Source organism: Panthera leo, chromosome A1 (assembly GCF_018350215.1).
Source record: "Panthera leo isolate Ple1 chromosome A1, P.leo_Ple1_pat1.1, whole genome shotgun sequence".
NCBI classification, from domain to species: domain Eukaryota; kingdom Metazoa; phylum Chordata; class Mammalia; order Carnivora; family Felidae; genus Panthera; species Panthera leo.
In genome coordinates this window covers 79,496,531-79,509,167 of record NC_056679.1, presented here as the reverse complement: position 1 = coordinate 79,509,167, position 12,637 = coordinate 79,496,531, and the positions used below count along the sequence as shown (strand labels likewise).

Sequence of the window (12,637 nt, the reverse complement as noted above, 5' to 3'; positions counted from 1 at the left end):
ACGTATTTGTGGTCTTCCCAGATTTTTTCTTGTGGTTGATTTCTAGTTGCATTGCATTGTGGCCAGAAAAGATACATGGTATGATTTCAATCTTTTTGAACTTATTGAGACTTGGTTTGTGGCCTAATATGTGATCTATTCTGGAGAATGTTCCTCTTCTCCAGCTTTTATTACATGCTTGGGTTCTTTTCATTCAAGCTTTAACTGAATTGAAAATCAGTTCTCTAAGGTTGGGCTTAAAATAAGCTCCTTCATTTATTTCCTCTTTGCACAAACATTTTTTGCATACTTGTGTGTCCTTGGGAATTTGGAGGACAAAGCATGGACTCTGCTTTCCTGGGGCCTCAGTTTCCCTGGTCTCTGGTCTGAAACTCCTTAATCAGTATCATAGCCTTGCAAATATGGGTGATGCCCTGTTAAAATCATCCCTGGAGAGGCGATTCCAAAAAGTATAAATAGAAGCCTTCAGTTTGTGGAGCAAGTAATGCTTTGATTTGCTCTACTCCAGGATTACTATTTCATCTATGAGGGCAAGAGAGAGGAGCCAGAGGCTACGTACATGATAACCCCATGAGAGCAAGTGCAGATCTCACATTTTGAGGTCATACTCCTCATAACGGGGTAGGACGTTTCCCATAAATAGGTGAAGATGCCAAAATCATTTCAATTCAAAAAGTGACCTCAATTTGCAAGAGTTCTTCTATTTAAAGATGTTTTTCTCTTCCTTCCAGGGCGGTTGTGCTGGCTCTGGCTGCGGGAAGTGTGACTGCCATGGAGTGAAGGGACAGAAGGTAAGTGGCCAAAACTTAAATGGTAACAGTTTGTTTTGAATTGCCATCGATATGGAAATCATGAAAAACTGCATTAAACCTAACCAAATCATCAGCAGTTCATCTTAAAGCCTTATTACTTACTATTTTGATAATTTCCCCAGAGTGATTCAAATGAAGCAAAACCAGGCTTAACATTATGTCTAGGGGATCTCAGCAGCAGCTCCCCAAAGACTGTGATAATTAGTGGCAGTTAATGCAGAAAAACGGATTCGGTTTCTTTCCTTTTTTGACTCAAGAAGGGACACGTGTATTGGCAGAAAACCTGTCAAGTCAGTAGTATTCTTTGGAACCCATGTGTAAGAACGAAACTTAGCACGTTTCTCAAAACAGAAAAAGTTTCTATTGCACCTAAGGGCTTCAGATCAGTATTTTTAACCCCACACTGGCCCAGAATTATTTATAAAAACAGTAAATATTTATTGTTCCCCAAATGTAAATTGAATTATATTTTTCTAAGCAAGTGTTCCTGCCTGTCATTTAAGAGTCACAGACCTGGGTAAATCCTTTTCTCTGGAGGGCAATCAATCTGTGCGTTTCAGTTGTTTGGAGAGAGGGTGTCTGCCTGGGTTTCCCTGGGGTCAGTGCAGCACCCTGAAACTGCGTGGTTCTGTACATCAGGTGTGGCCGTGAGAAGACATGGCCAGTAAGCCAGTTGGCCTGTGACGAGTGGGGGCCCGAGGCAGGCGGGGGTGTATGGAGCAGGGAGGCCCATGGACCACTGTCTGCTCCTCGGGCGCTGAGGGTGTCAGCCAGGCCTGGATGTTCATTCTCTACTTCATGGCCTGCTGCAGGCTTATCAGGTCACAGGCTCACACTCTTGAAATTCAGAGAATTTTACTGTACAGAAAATGGTTTGGTTTCTTTTTAGCTACTTGCTAAAGTACCAACATTATTATTAGTTTTTAAATACACTCATAGTTGGTGGTACCAGTATTAATGGATGGTTGTGTGGTTTTTTTTTAATGTTTATTTTTGAAAGAGAGAGAGAGAGAGAGAGAGAGAGAGACAGAGTGTGATCTGGCAAGGGGCAGAGAGAGAGGGAGACACAGAATCCGAAGCAGGCTCCAGGCTCTGAGCTGTCAGCACAGAGCCCAACGCAGGGCTCGAACTCACAAACTGTGAGATCACAACCTGAGCCAAAGTTGGACGCTTACCTTCTTAACCAACTGAGCCACCTAGGAGCCCCAATGGATAGTTTAAAAAAAAATTTTTTTTTAACATTTATTCATTTGTTGAGAGACAGAGAGCACAAGCAAGGGAGGGGCAGAGAGAGGGGGAGAAATGGAATTCGAAGCAGGCTCCAGGCTCTGAGCTGTCAGCACAGAGCCCAACCTGGGGCTTGAACTCATGAAACGTGAGATCATGCCCTGAGCCGAAGTTGGATGCTCAACCGACTGAGCCACCCAGGTGCCCCTGGATAGTTTTTTGAACAAATGCAGTATGTGAAAATATATTGATAGCTTTCATTATCAACCATATCAACTATAATCTACCTTCATGGTCTGTTCATTTTCTTATTTGGGAAGTTTTTCTAGCTAGTTCCAGTGTGCATTTGCAAGAGTTATTTTATAGTGGGGGAAAGTATGTTCATACCACAAGGAATCTCTCTCTCTCTCTCTTTCTTTTTTCTTTTGATCTAACTTGAGTTTTACACATAAGCACACTGAGCTAACAAAGACATTCTTAAAACTATAAAAAGTAGAACTTTCCTATGTCAACAAATAGGAACTGAAGGCCTGTATCAACATCACAGTGTTTTTCTTGTAACTTAAAGCATCAGGAGTTGGAGGGGAGGTGGCGGTAACGAGTCTCACTCTCAAAGAGAGCGGAGTCCATTCCCCTGACTTTCCCAATCTCCCCTCTCATCCAGCAGCTGCAGACTCCGGTGGTGCCCCCCCCCCCCCCCCCCCACGGCTCTGCTTTTTCAGACTTCCTATTCCATGCATATGCTTTCCAGCCTGACTCATTTTCATTTTTATCCCAAATCCACCCATTAATAACATGTAACCAGGCAGAATAATCTAGATATAGCTTTCCAGGTATTTTTGGCTGAGTTTTCCGTGACTTGAGAACAGCTACTCAGAGACTTGGTTCACTTTAGTTTGGATTTGGTTAAATATCTTTAGAGAAGGCGGGGGTCACCTCTGAGTCACGGCCAGCATCTAGCACCCAGCCCCGCAAGGAAAGGGTCTTTAAACATTTCTTTTCAAAAGTGAGCATCGAGGAAACCTTTGAGCATTGAGGGAACCCTTGAGGTGGCTGGTACACTCAGGTGAGGCCAGGTCTGTGTTTATCTCCACAAGGAAACATGCCTGCTTCCCACTTGAGCACTGGACGGTCAAAGGGAGGAGGCATCGAGGGCGAAGATGTGCCATTAGATTGTGCCCCTTTCTTGTGATGTGGTCTCAGGCGAGCCTCCCACTGAGACCAACCTGAGCCTTGAAATCAGAAAACCACAGAGCGCCCCCTTGGGGGTGGGGTGGGAAGAGTAGAATTCTCCTCTCCCCCCTTGCTGACCATCAAGAAGATTCCCAGCCAGTGGACCAGACATCTGGGATCCAGGGCCTCCGTGACCTTTCCTGGCTGGCCCTGCCCCTCAGCACCCTGTCTCTGCCCACTTGGGATTTTTTATCTTATTCCTAAAACAAGACTATTTAAAATGAAATACTTGTAAGCTGTAGGTTAAACCATTCTGAATTAATCTTTTAGAAGACTGTAATTTTCCAATGGATTCAGAAGGCCCCTTGAAATCTAGCTAAATGGTTTAGTATTATGTCTTTTCAACAAAAATTGAAGATGTGTCTTGAGCACAAATATTTCGGGCCCCACGTTTCACATAACATGACCGAGGAAGAGGTCCTTCCCCCCCGCCCCCCACGGAAAGAGGACATTTTAACCTCCACTCATTGTCTTGAAACTGATGTCGGTCAGTGTTAATGACCTGGAATACCTGAAGTGTGGTTGAGCCGGGATTTCAGACGTGGTTCCCCCTGTCATGCCCTCCCCCTCCCCTCCCCTCCCCCTCCCATCCCGAGGTCAGACAACAGAGGATTTTATTCTCAGCTGGCACGTCAGTGACAGGAATTGGTCCTTCTCCACCGCCATCGCCCCCCGCCCATTCTCAGAGTGAGGCCTGGGCATGCTAATGGGGTTTAAATGCAAAATGAGCCGAGGGTGTAGAATCACAGCCCCTAGATCTAGCAGTTCGGATCACTGGCCTGCTTTGGAGCTCCTGCCGGATGGCTTCGCTTCTCCTCTGAGTTATTTTGCTATTCTCAAATGACTGCAAGTCAGATGAATTTTGACCTGTTTTTTAAAAATAGGATAGTAGGAGCCACATAACTCTGAGACAGTTAAAGTTACCTAAGTGGGACAGAGTGTCAGCCGCCTTGGAAATGTGGAAATCGCTGTTTCTGACACATGTCTTTTCCACGTCTCCTCGAGGAAAACTTTCACATGCTGACTACTTAGAATCCACCGGCGGACCCTGGAATGTCTCCGGTCTCAGTTGCCAAACCTTTTCTGGCTAAGTCCCGTGTTCGAGGGAGATGTCATTCCTGGGCAGAATGTCTTCTATTCTCCAGTTGCCATAAGTGAGTGTCAATGTAGGGGGTCTTTGGGCATGTTCTAATCTCAGTCATCAGGCTAACCCTGGGCGTCTTGCTCTGCGTTCACGAGGCTTTCGCAGGATGTCAGGGGTCCTCGGAGATGTTTGTCTCCCCACTCCCCTGGCTGGCACGTGTATCTTCAGGTGCTTTCTCTTAGGTAATTCGGGTTTGTACCGGTGGCTTGGTGTTCCTCCGGAGGCCTCAGCCCTGTGGGAACGGTGGCTGCTTAACCTGATTAGCGTTTTGAATGCTTGCTTACTCAGAAACAGACAAAAGTTGAGCTCTTCTTTTGCTTGAGAACCTGCTTTTCGCAACTCCGTGAGATATTAGGAAAGGCAGCACATTCCGAAGAGTTACTGCTGTCTGCTTGGGAACTGGCTGTTTGTGTTTTGCCAACATAGAGCTTACAGAAGAAGTCTTTCAGATGTTTTGGCCCCGGGAGCCCCTGTTGATGTAAAGCACGCATTCTCTTCTGCGACCCCACAGCGTTCAAGACAGGGAGCTCCCCACCAAACCAGGGGTGAGAGGCGTGCAGACGAGGCGGATAGCCGAGTGGGGAGCAAGCAGCCGAATCGCAGGGGGCGCAGAGAAAACAGGTGCCCCGGTTCTCAGAAAGGAACGGCCCCATGGCCCAGAGGTGGCCCGGGGCTGCGAAAAAAGGGACCACTTCCCGGTGAAGTGCGGTGCAGACATATTCTGTGTCCACTCATGCACCTGATGTGCTTGCCTAGGGAGCAGGGTCACTCACAGGCATAAGGACACACACAGAGCTTACCCACGCTCATCTGAGAAAATGCCTCTTATGGCCAGTTGATAAGCGTATTGTTGAAAAGGCCTGATGGTTCCTAATCGGGTGACTCTGGCAAGGGGCTTTCCCCACCACGGTCTGAAGCAGGCTCTTCATGAAACAGAATTGTGGCATTTCTGTCGCCTAACAAGAACTGTGTGGGTGTCTCCTCCGTGTACTCTACCCTGCTGATGCCTCGCTGCTTGCCAGCAGCGTGGGGAAGAAGCCCCGTGTCCTGTGGTTGCTGGGTAGACTGTGAGTCAGAGCCCCGCTCCGCACGCGGGTCCTGCACAGTGTGATGCGTCATCAGCGAGGACAGCCCCAGATCACCCGCAAAGCAGAGAACTTTGAAAATGGAATTTCTGTTGGGCTGAAATGGGTGCCTTATCTGATTTGGAAGGGTGGAGGAGTCTGGCCAATCTGGAAGGCGTTCTGTGTTGGGCCCTGGAAATCTGGGAGGAAGTTCGCGTCACTCTTCTTGCGGGACACTCTTTTCTTTTATTACGGCGGATGGTTTGGGGCTTCGCCAGCCATTTAGTTCCCATATGTGTGTCACACAGTCAATAAATATCCCACATCGGGCCGCCATATAAACCTGTCTGTCTACATCTTGACATTGAATTGTAGCGTCTGCCCATTCACAGCCGATCTCGGCAGGAGAGGAAAATCCTGGCTTTGGAATGTCAGAGCAAGGAAAAGGGTCGACGTGTATTGAACATCTATGTTGGGTCAGGCGCAGTGCTGAATTTTTTAATGCTTCTTCTCCTTATATTTGTTTTATGGTTGAAGAAACCAGCGAATCCAGGGTTTCTCACTTTTGGCACTATTCACATTTTGGGTGGGCTAGTTTTTGTTGTGGGGGGTTCCTTTGCATGCAGGATATTTAGCAACATCCTTGGCCTCTGCCCACCAGATGCCACCAGCACCTTCTCCCCCATTTGTGGCAACCGGAAGGTCTCCAGGTTTGGCCAGATAGATGTTTCCACAGGGGGCGGTGTGGGGGGGGGGGTGGTGTGGATGGAGGGGAAGTAAAATCGCTCTGGATTGAGAGCCACTGAACTGGCCCCATCTCTTTTAGGGAATATAAGGCAAGGCAGTGGTCAGAGCACTTCTCAGTTTCCATTGTTCAAGATAAGAGGATCTTGATCTGGGGGATCCCAAGGAGAGGAATTCGGGGTCCAGAATATTGAAGTCTTGAGCAAGCTCCCGTTGCTTTAAAACTCAGTCCACATGGGGTACGCTGCTCTCCTGGCCACCTGCCTAGGAAAGCAGACCTTCCAAAGCCTTTCTCTGGGCAGTGGTGATGGAACAGATTGCTGGAGAACCACAGAGAAATGGACGTATTCCTTTGGGGCCACGGGCAGACCTCCCAGTTCCAGTTCCAGATGAGCATCCACTGGGTTAAACAAACAAGCACAGGGAGCCACCTTGTCTGTGACACAGAGCAGGTCAGAGGTCGTGTGGCCACATCCCGAGTCCCGCTCCCCACCTGAGGAAGGTTAGGGGAAGTCCAGCCCAAATAATCAGCATTCGCTCCCATCCGGAGGATGTTCATTTCATACGGCATTCAGAATAAAGCCTTGAGGGGAAGGCGTATGGAAGGGAGGTTTCTCTGGCCAGCATTGGGACCCCTTCCTCCAGGAAGTCCTGGTGCATTCTCTGTCCTGTAGGAAATCTGTCACCCTGGTCCAAAGGGAGTGACTTTGTTATGTATTGGGCACGCCTCCTTGATTTCCCAGGAGGTAAATATGGCCACATTTCTTACACATTCTGGATGTAGTCAGAGACTAGGGTCATCAGCTTATTCATGGCCTCGTTGACATCTGGGAAGAGGCATCTTGTCTCTGTTTTCCACGGGCTGCTCAGAGTTGTGGCAATCAATCTGCACACACTTTTCAGCCGTTACTTTGCCAGGCACCTTGCGAGAGAGCAAAACAAGCATTTTCAGGGTCCTTCTCTCAAGGGCACACGGTACATAAGGAAAAAGTGTAAAGAACACGCTGATTGTAATCATGTCTGAATACAAGAGAACAGGCAACACTTTCCCGCCTTCCTGATTCTGTGTGCCCTTTTACATTGGTTTTTCTCATCGGCTCCTGTTGGCAGAGGCCTTGCTTGCTGGGGACTGGAGACACCGGCCCGCGCCCCTGACAGTGCTCAGAAATGCCTCAGGACCTCAGTCACCTTTACGGTGAAGGGTCTCAGTTTCTCACGACCACCACTGTGGGGCACGCGTTTACTAGTGTTTCCGTATTAAGTGAAATTCTTTTTTGAGACAGGGACTACATTGTGTTAGTATTTTTTGGGAATTCAACAGTCTTTATTTATATATTTCTTTCATTGGTCTTTTAATTTATTCATGGCTAATAACAGACATATTTTTAGCCATGATTTCATTACAAAATAAAAAATAATAGGGTGTTTTGTATGTTGTACTTTATATTATGACCAGTTGCCCTCTTTTCACTCTTAGCATAGAATAATAGATATATTATATGTTATCTTTCTATTATTCTTTTGTCAGGGTATTGAAAATCCCTTTCTCATAAATTAAATTATATTAACCATCATTCTAAATATTAACGGTGTCATATTTATCCCTTGTTAATGTTTTCCTCAAGTAAATGAAAGTAAATATTTTTATATAAATCTTTGAAACTAGATAAATGAACTGATTTGGACTACTAGTAATGAATTATTGACAATAACGACAATTTATTTACAAAGCACTTACTCTGTGAGAGGCATTGCATTGCATTTGGATCAGGGAGAATTTTAAAATCCAGTATATTGAAAAAAAATACATTTTTCTACTCATAAGATTTGAAATCTAATCTATAAAGTCAAAATGCAGAAGAGAGTGCTACTTACTACAAAACATTAGGAGGTTTATTTAACAAAATTGTGGTTAGCGTATTTGAAATTACTTCCAGTATTACTGAGACTGATTGGATATCTTTATTTTTATCAGTGTTTTGAGCATTTCTAAAAGGCAATGTGTAGTTTGGCCCTTCCCAAAACATGAGTCTCAGAGCATCTTGAGATGTTAATAGATGTTTCCTTTGGGATGGAACAGGGAAAATGTTCCAAGGACAAATGAGTGTGGGGAACACTGAGTTATGGCTAAATGCTTGTTTGTTGTTTCCGGGCCAGAGCATCAGCTTTAATGACTTAGGATCTTTGATAAGTTTGTGAGCATTCAATGGGAGGCATATGACGTACCGTTCCCCGGATGTGCTCAGTCATAGACCCTTTTATCTCTCGGATGGGAGACAGCCTGTAGGGAAGAATGTTTTGTTGAATCAAAGCCTTCCTTCTGGTGTGACCTCCACCATCTACCATGTGCTGAGTGTATCTCATGCAGTTACTTAGACCAGGTTACCCTCAGGAAGAGGAAGGTGGCCTTTGACTTGTGGCTTCCCAGGGCTGCTACAGGGGCACATGGAAGGCATTGTGCCCAAAAGCACTCAGGAAATTGAACATGTCACATATGTGCACGTGTCTGCTTAGCGGTAGCCGAGTTTGAAGGTTGCATGAGTACGAGGACAGGCTTTGCTGGCGGGGCCAGCTACGGGAGGGTTCCTGGACATATAGAGAGATGTGGAGACCCCTCTTCCCAGGTGGAGTCTGCAAGGCCAAAGACGCTGACCGGTTACACCTGTGCCAGAAGCTCTCCAGAGACTCAGTTAAAGAGACGTTAGGATGTTTTCAGCGCAGAACCATTGTTAGGAGGCATGTTTGTAGCTTTTGGATGCTTTTGGTGGAGGAAAAATGAGATGGGCTCACTTGGGAGGTCTGTCTGGAAATACATCCAGTTTCTAGTCAGTGTCCTGATTTCATCACCCATTTCCAGAATCCTTATCCCTTAAAACGTAGGGGGAAACAATTCTCCCTTTACGCAGCCCAGATACCGCTACAGGGTTTTGTGAACTGCTCTTCCTGATGTGCATGTAATTATAGGCGTTGTCCAGGCTCATCCCTGCCCCCAGCCAGCTGTCCCTGTTCTAGATATCGTAAAAGGGGAACTTCTGAGAAATGTCCTTTATTTTTGCCACAGGAGGGATCGAACACCTCAAGCGTCTACTTTAATCACTTCGGGAGCCATTGGTATTCGCTGCAGGGTCCCATGGTGTGTTCCTTCTCTTCCAGTTAGCGGATCATGTGGGCTAATACACCCTCTTTTCCTTTTCCATGTTTTCTGTGGTGTCTTGTAATGCCAAGATTTTTTCCAGATGGTTCCTATTTCCACATATTACACATGACTCATCTGGCAGAGTCCTCGTGAGAATCAACATGGGTTCCCACATTCACCTACTTTTGTCTTTTTTATAGTGCTTTGAAAACAAAGAGCTTTAAAAACTGTGTTTGAATCCCAGGGTTAAGATACTACCAGTATTCCAGAGGGGAGTCACTGAAAACGGATCCACGTTAAGTGGCTTTATCTTATTCTGCACACAAGCCCCACCATGGACGTCTCATGGATGTTTCACCACCTCAGTACCCACTGGCCCCCCCTAGCGCAGGAGGGACGCGGGCTATGCGCTCCCACCTTGCACCCCTCTGCCTGTTTCTCTCCGCTGCATAAAGTCTGCCCTTTGTCATGTGCTTCTGGGGCTTGTGAGACTCGTGATAGATGACAATCACCAAAAAAAAACCCCTAAACCTACATTGTTTTTCTATTTGCATCTCTATTTGGAACACACCTCATCGAGCACAGCTTTAAAAATAGTGATTTGATCTTGTTTCCATGTTTAGAAGGAGGAGTAGGAATTAAATGTCTTGAATGCAATATTGTGTCCTGTGACTTTTAAGGCCTAGAACACCTCATGTGAGCGAGTGGACGCTGTCGTCATGATGCTGGGCCCTGATAGCCCTCGTCTTGACGACTGATGGGGAAAAATTGTTTTTTGTTTTTTGGTTTTTTTTTTTTTGTAAATAGGATCCTGAGGAAACATTGGTTGTCAGGAACCATAGCTTTCTATTTGAAGGAGCCAAATGAGACTGTGTGTTTTAATTCAAGATCAAAGGCAACTTAAAACAGGCCCTGATAAATGCGAACGGGGCATTTGGACTTCTGTCGCTGAACATGGAACACACGAGCACTGCGAATATGTCTCTAGATGGCACGTAATGATGTGAAGTGCTTATGGAGTGTGGGCGTGGACACGGCACCCGCAAAAATGATCTTAGCAGAACCCTCGTCCTTGTGAAGTGGTTCAGCACAATGTGCAATTAAACAAAGGAAGAATTAGTCAGCGGTAACGAGCAAAGCAGATGGCCCCAGGAAGTGGTGCCCCCGTGTCTTCTTTCCCTCTGGCAAACCCATTAGAAACGTTAAAGGTATGGCTCGAACACGTCTCCCCGGTGGCTTAGCTGCCTCCGCTGATTAACCACATGGTTTTGCAAATGCACGATGCTTATCTGGCCCAAAATTTCATTGACTCTACATTTCTTCACAGGGGAATCCAGGGAGCTAATAATGAATGAGTCTTGGCTGATTGCTACAAGGCCACCATGAACTCATTCCCAGTTAAAGCCCTTCGGTGGGGGTTCTCCTTCATTAGCACGAGGATGTGCAGACCCTGTGCTTACAGACCAGCCTCCAAAGGGATGTAAGGTGCTCCTGGTAATAAAGACAGATATGAATCTCTTACACGCATCCCATGTGATCGTGAGGTTTTATCCGGACATATTTTATGGATGTCCCATCATAGCACATGAGGGCCATATGTGAGTTCACTGATTCTAGGCAAGAAATCTGTGCTGTAAGTTGATGTGAATTCTGAGACCTTTAGGGAATGGCTATGTGCGTGATTTGGAAATGGCTTTCCCTGGAAGATTGGTTAAGGAAGTAAGTAATTAAGTCTACCCATAAGTAGATCCAGTGAGCAGTTGGAGCCAGAAAACAATGTCCACCACCCCACCCCATCCGCCTTTCATTCTGGGGGCTTCTGTTCCATTTGGCAGTGTGCCGATGGCCGGAGGCGGTGGTTAGCAGGACAGGCATGACACGGGCTCACGGCAGAGGGAAGTGTTAAACAAGCAACAGCACCAATAAGCCCTGGACTGAACACTCTGTTACCAGCTCTGGGGGAGACAGGGTTGTGAGACTGAGCCCCCCGGGGACCAGAGATGAGCTGGGGTCTCGGGTCAGGGAAAGGCAAACCCAGCTTTTCACCAGCAGGCACCTCAAATTCAGGCAGCACTCTCGGGGCACAAGGCTTAGACCCCCAGTGTTTCACATCTGCTCAGATTTGGGGTGGAAAATTGGACACTTTGGGAGACTGCCGTGGGCTACTGAACCCCCCACATCCCCATCTCATCTTCTCCTTTCCACCTATGAGACCCCAAATCTTTAAGGGACACAGTTTCATGAAAGTGGTTTGGCCATAAGCAGAATGTGTGTCCTTCCGTGAGCCCTTGGGAGTTATTGTTTTCTTAGGCTGGGCCTCCCGCCTCGGGTCTGGTCTGTGTTTCAGGGACGAGGGTGGAAGGAGCCCAGACGAGGCTCATTCCCACACTGTCTGCTTCGCGACCCGGGAGGCCTGGGAGGCCCGGGAGGCCACGCTGTCCTGTGCACTGGGACACAGCGCTTTTTCTCCTGGTCCAGGGCATGCTGTAAGCATCGCTGCGGAACCCTCCGGCCCTGGCCGGTGTGCTGACGGCGTTTGGTGGCTCAGGCCCAGAACGGAGGCGCCGGGTGGAGAACAGCACCTCCTTGGCGGATTCGAGACCACACAGGCTGTGCCCTGGGAGCCCAGCAGGGAGGCCACGACCCCGCAGTGTCAGGAGGGCCCCTGGGGGCGTCCTGCCTTCCGGGGCTCTGTGTCCTCTCTGGATGTGGGGTGCGTGGTTCTTTACCAGAGACGGTGACCTGGCAGCTTGTTGAATGTCTTGCCTGCCAGGGCAGAAGTGCTCTCTGGCTGCGGGAAAAGCTTCCAGTAAAAGCTAAGAATAGTATTCTGAAGTATGATTTGCAGTCATGAAGCAGAGCAGTGGACATTAGATGGCTGACCTGTGCCCAGGAACTCTGCCCCTTGGGCCCCTGTGGGTCTGGGGCCGCAAGGACAGGAGCTGAGGCCTCGCAGGGCATGGGGCTCCCTCTGGGGGCTCTGAGCACATGACATTGTGTGTGGGGGGGCTGTGCTTTCACAACTCGCTGTGTGGGCATGAGGTGCCTCTTTTGTCTTTCTTTCTGGCAATTTGGTTCTCCCCCTCCTTCCCGCCACAGGTTTCTAGTCTTTTCCCATTGCTTCCTGCTCTTCCTGTCTGCTCACTGCCCAGGAACACCTCGTTCACCTTCCCCAGCCCCATGGCACACATTCCTGGGGCCTGCCTCCTGCTTACCTCCTGTCTGTGTTCATGTGCGTGTGAGCCACATGTGCACATGCACACACACAGCACGGTGC

General features: G+C 47.7%; 1 protein-coding gene across 1 annotated transcript in view; it reads left to right on the top strand.

Moving 5' to 3' along the window:
* The window catches only part of COL4A1 (collagen type IV alpha 1 chain), a 153,917-nt gene that overhangs the window by 63,768 nt on the left and 77,512 nt on the right, over window positions 1-12,637 (top strand). The window contains exon 2 of the mRNA XM_042930212.1: window positions 732-791. Within this exon, the coding sequence (XP_042786146.1) occupies window positions 732-791 (60 nt within the window). The remainder of the gene's footprint in view (window positions 1-731; window positions 792-12,637) is intronic.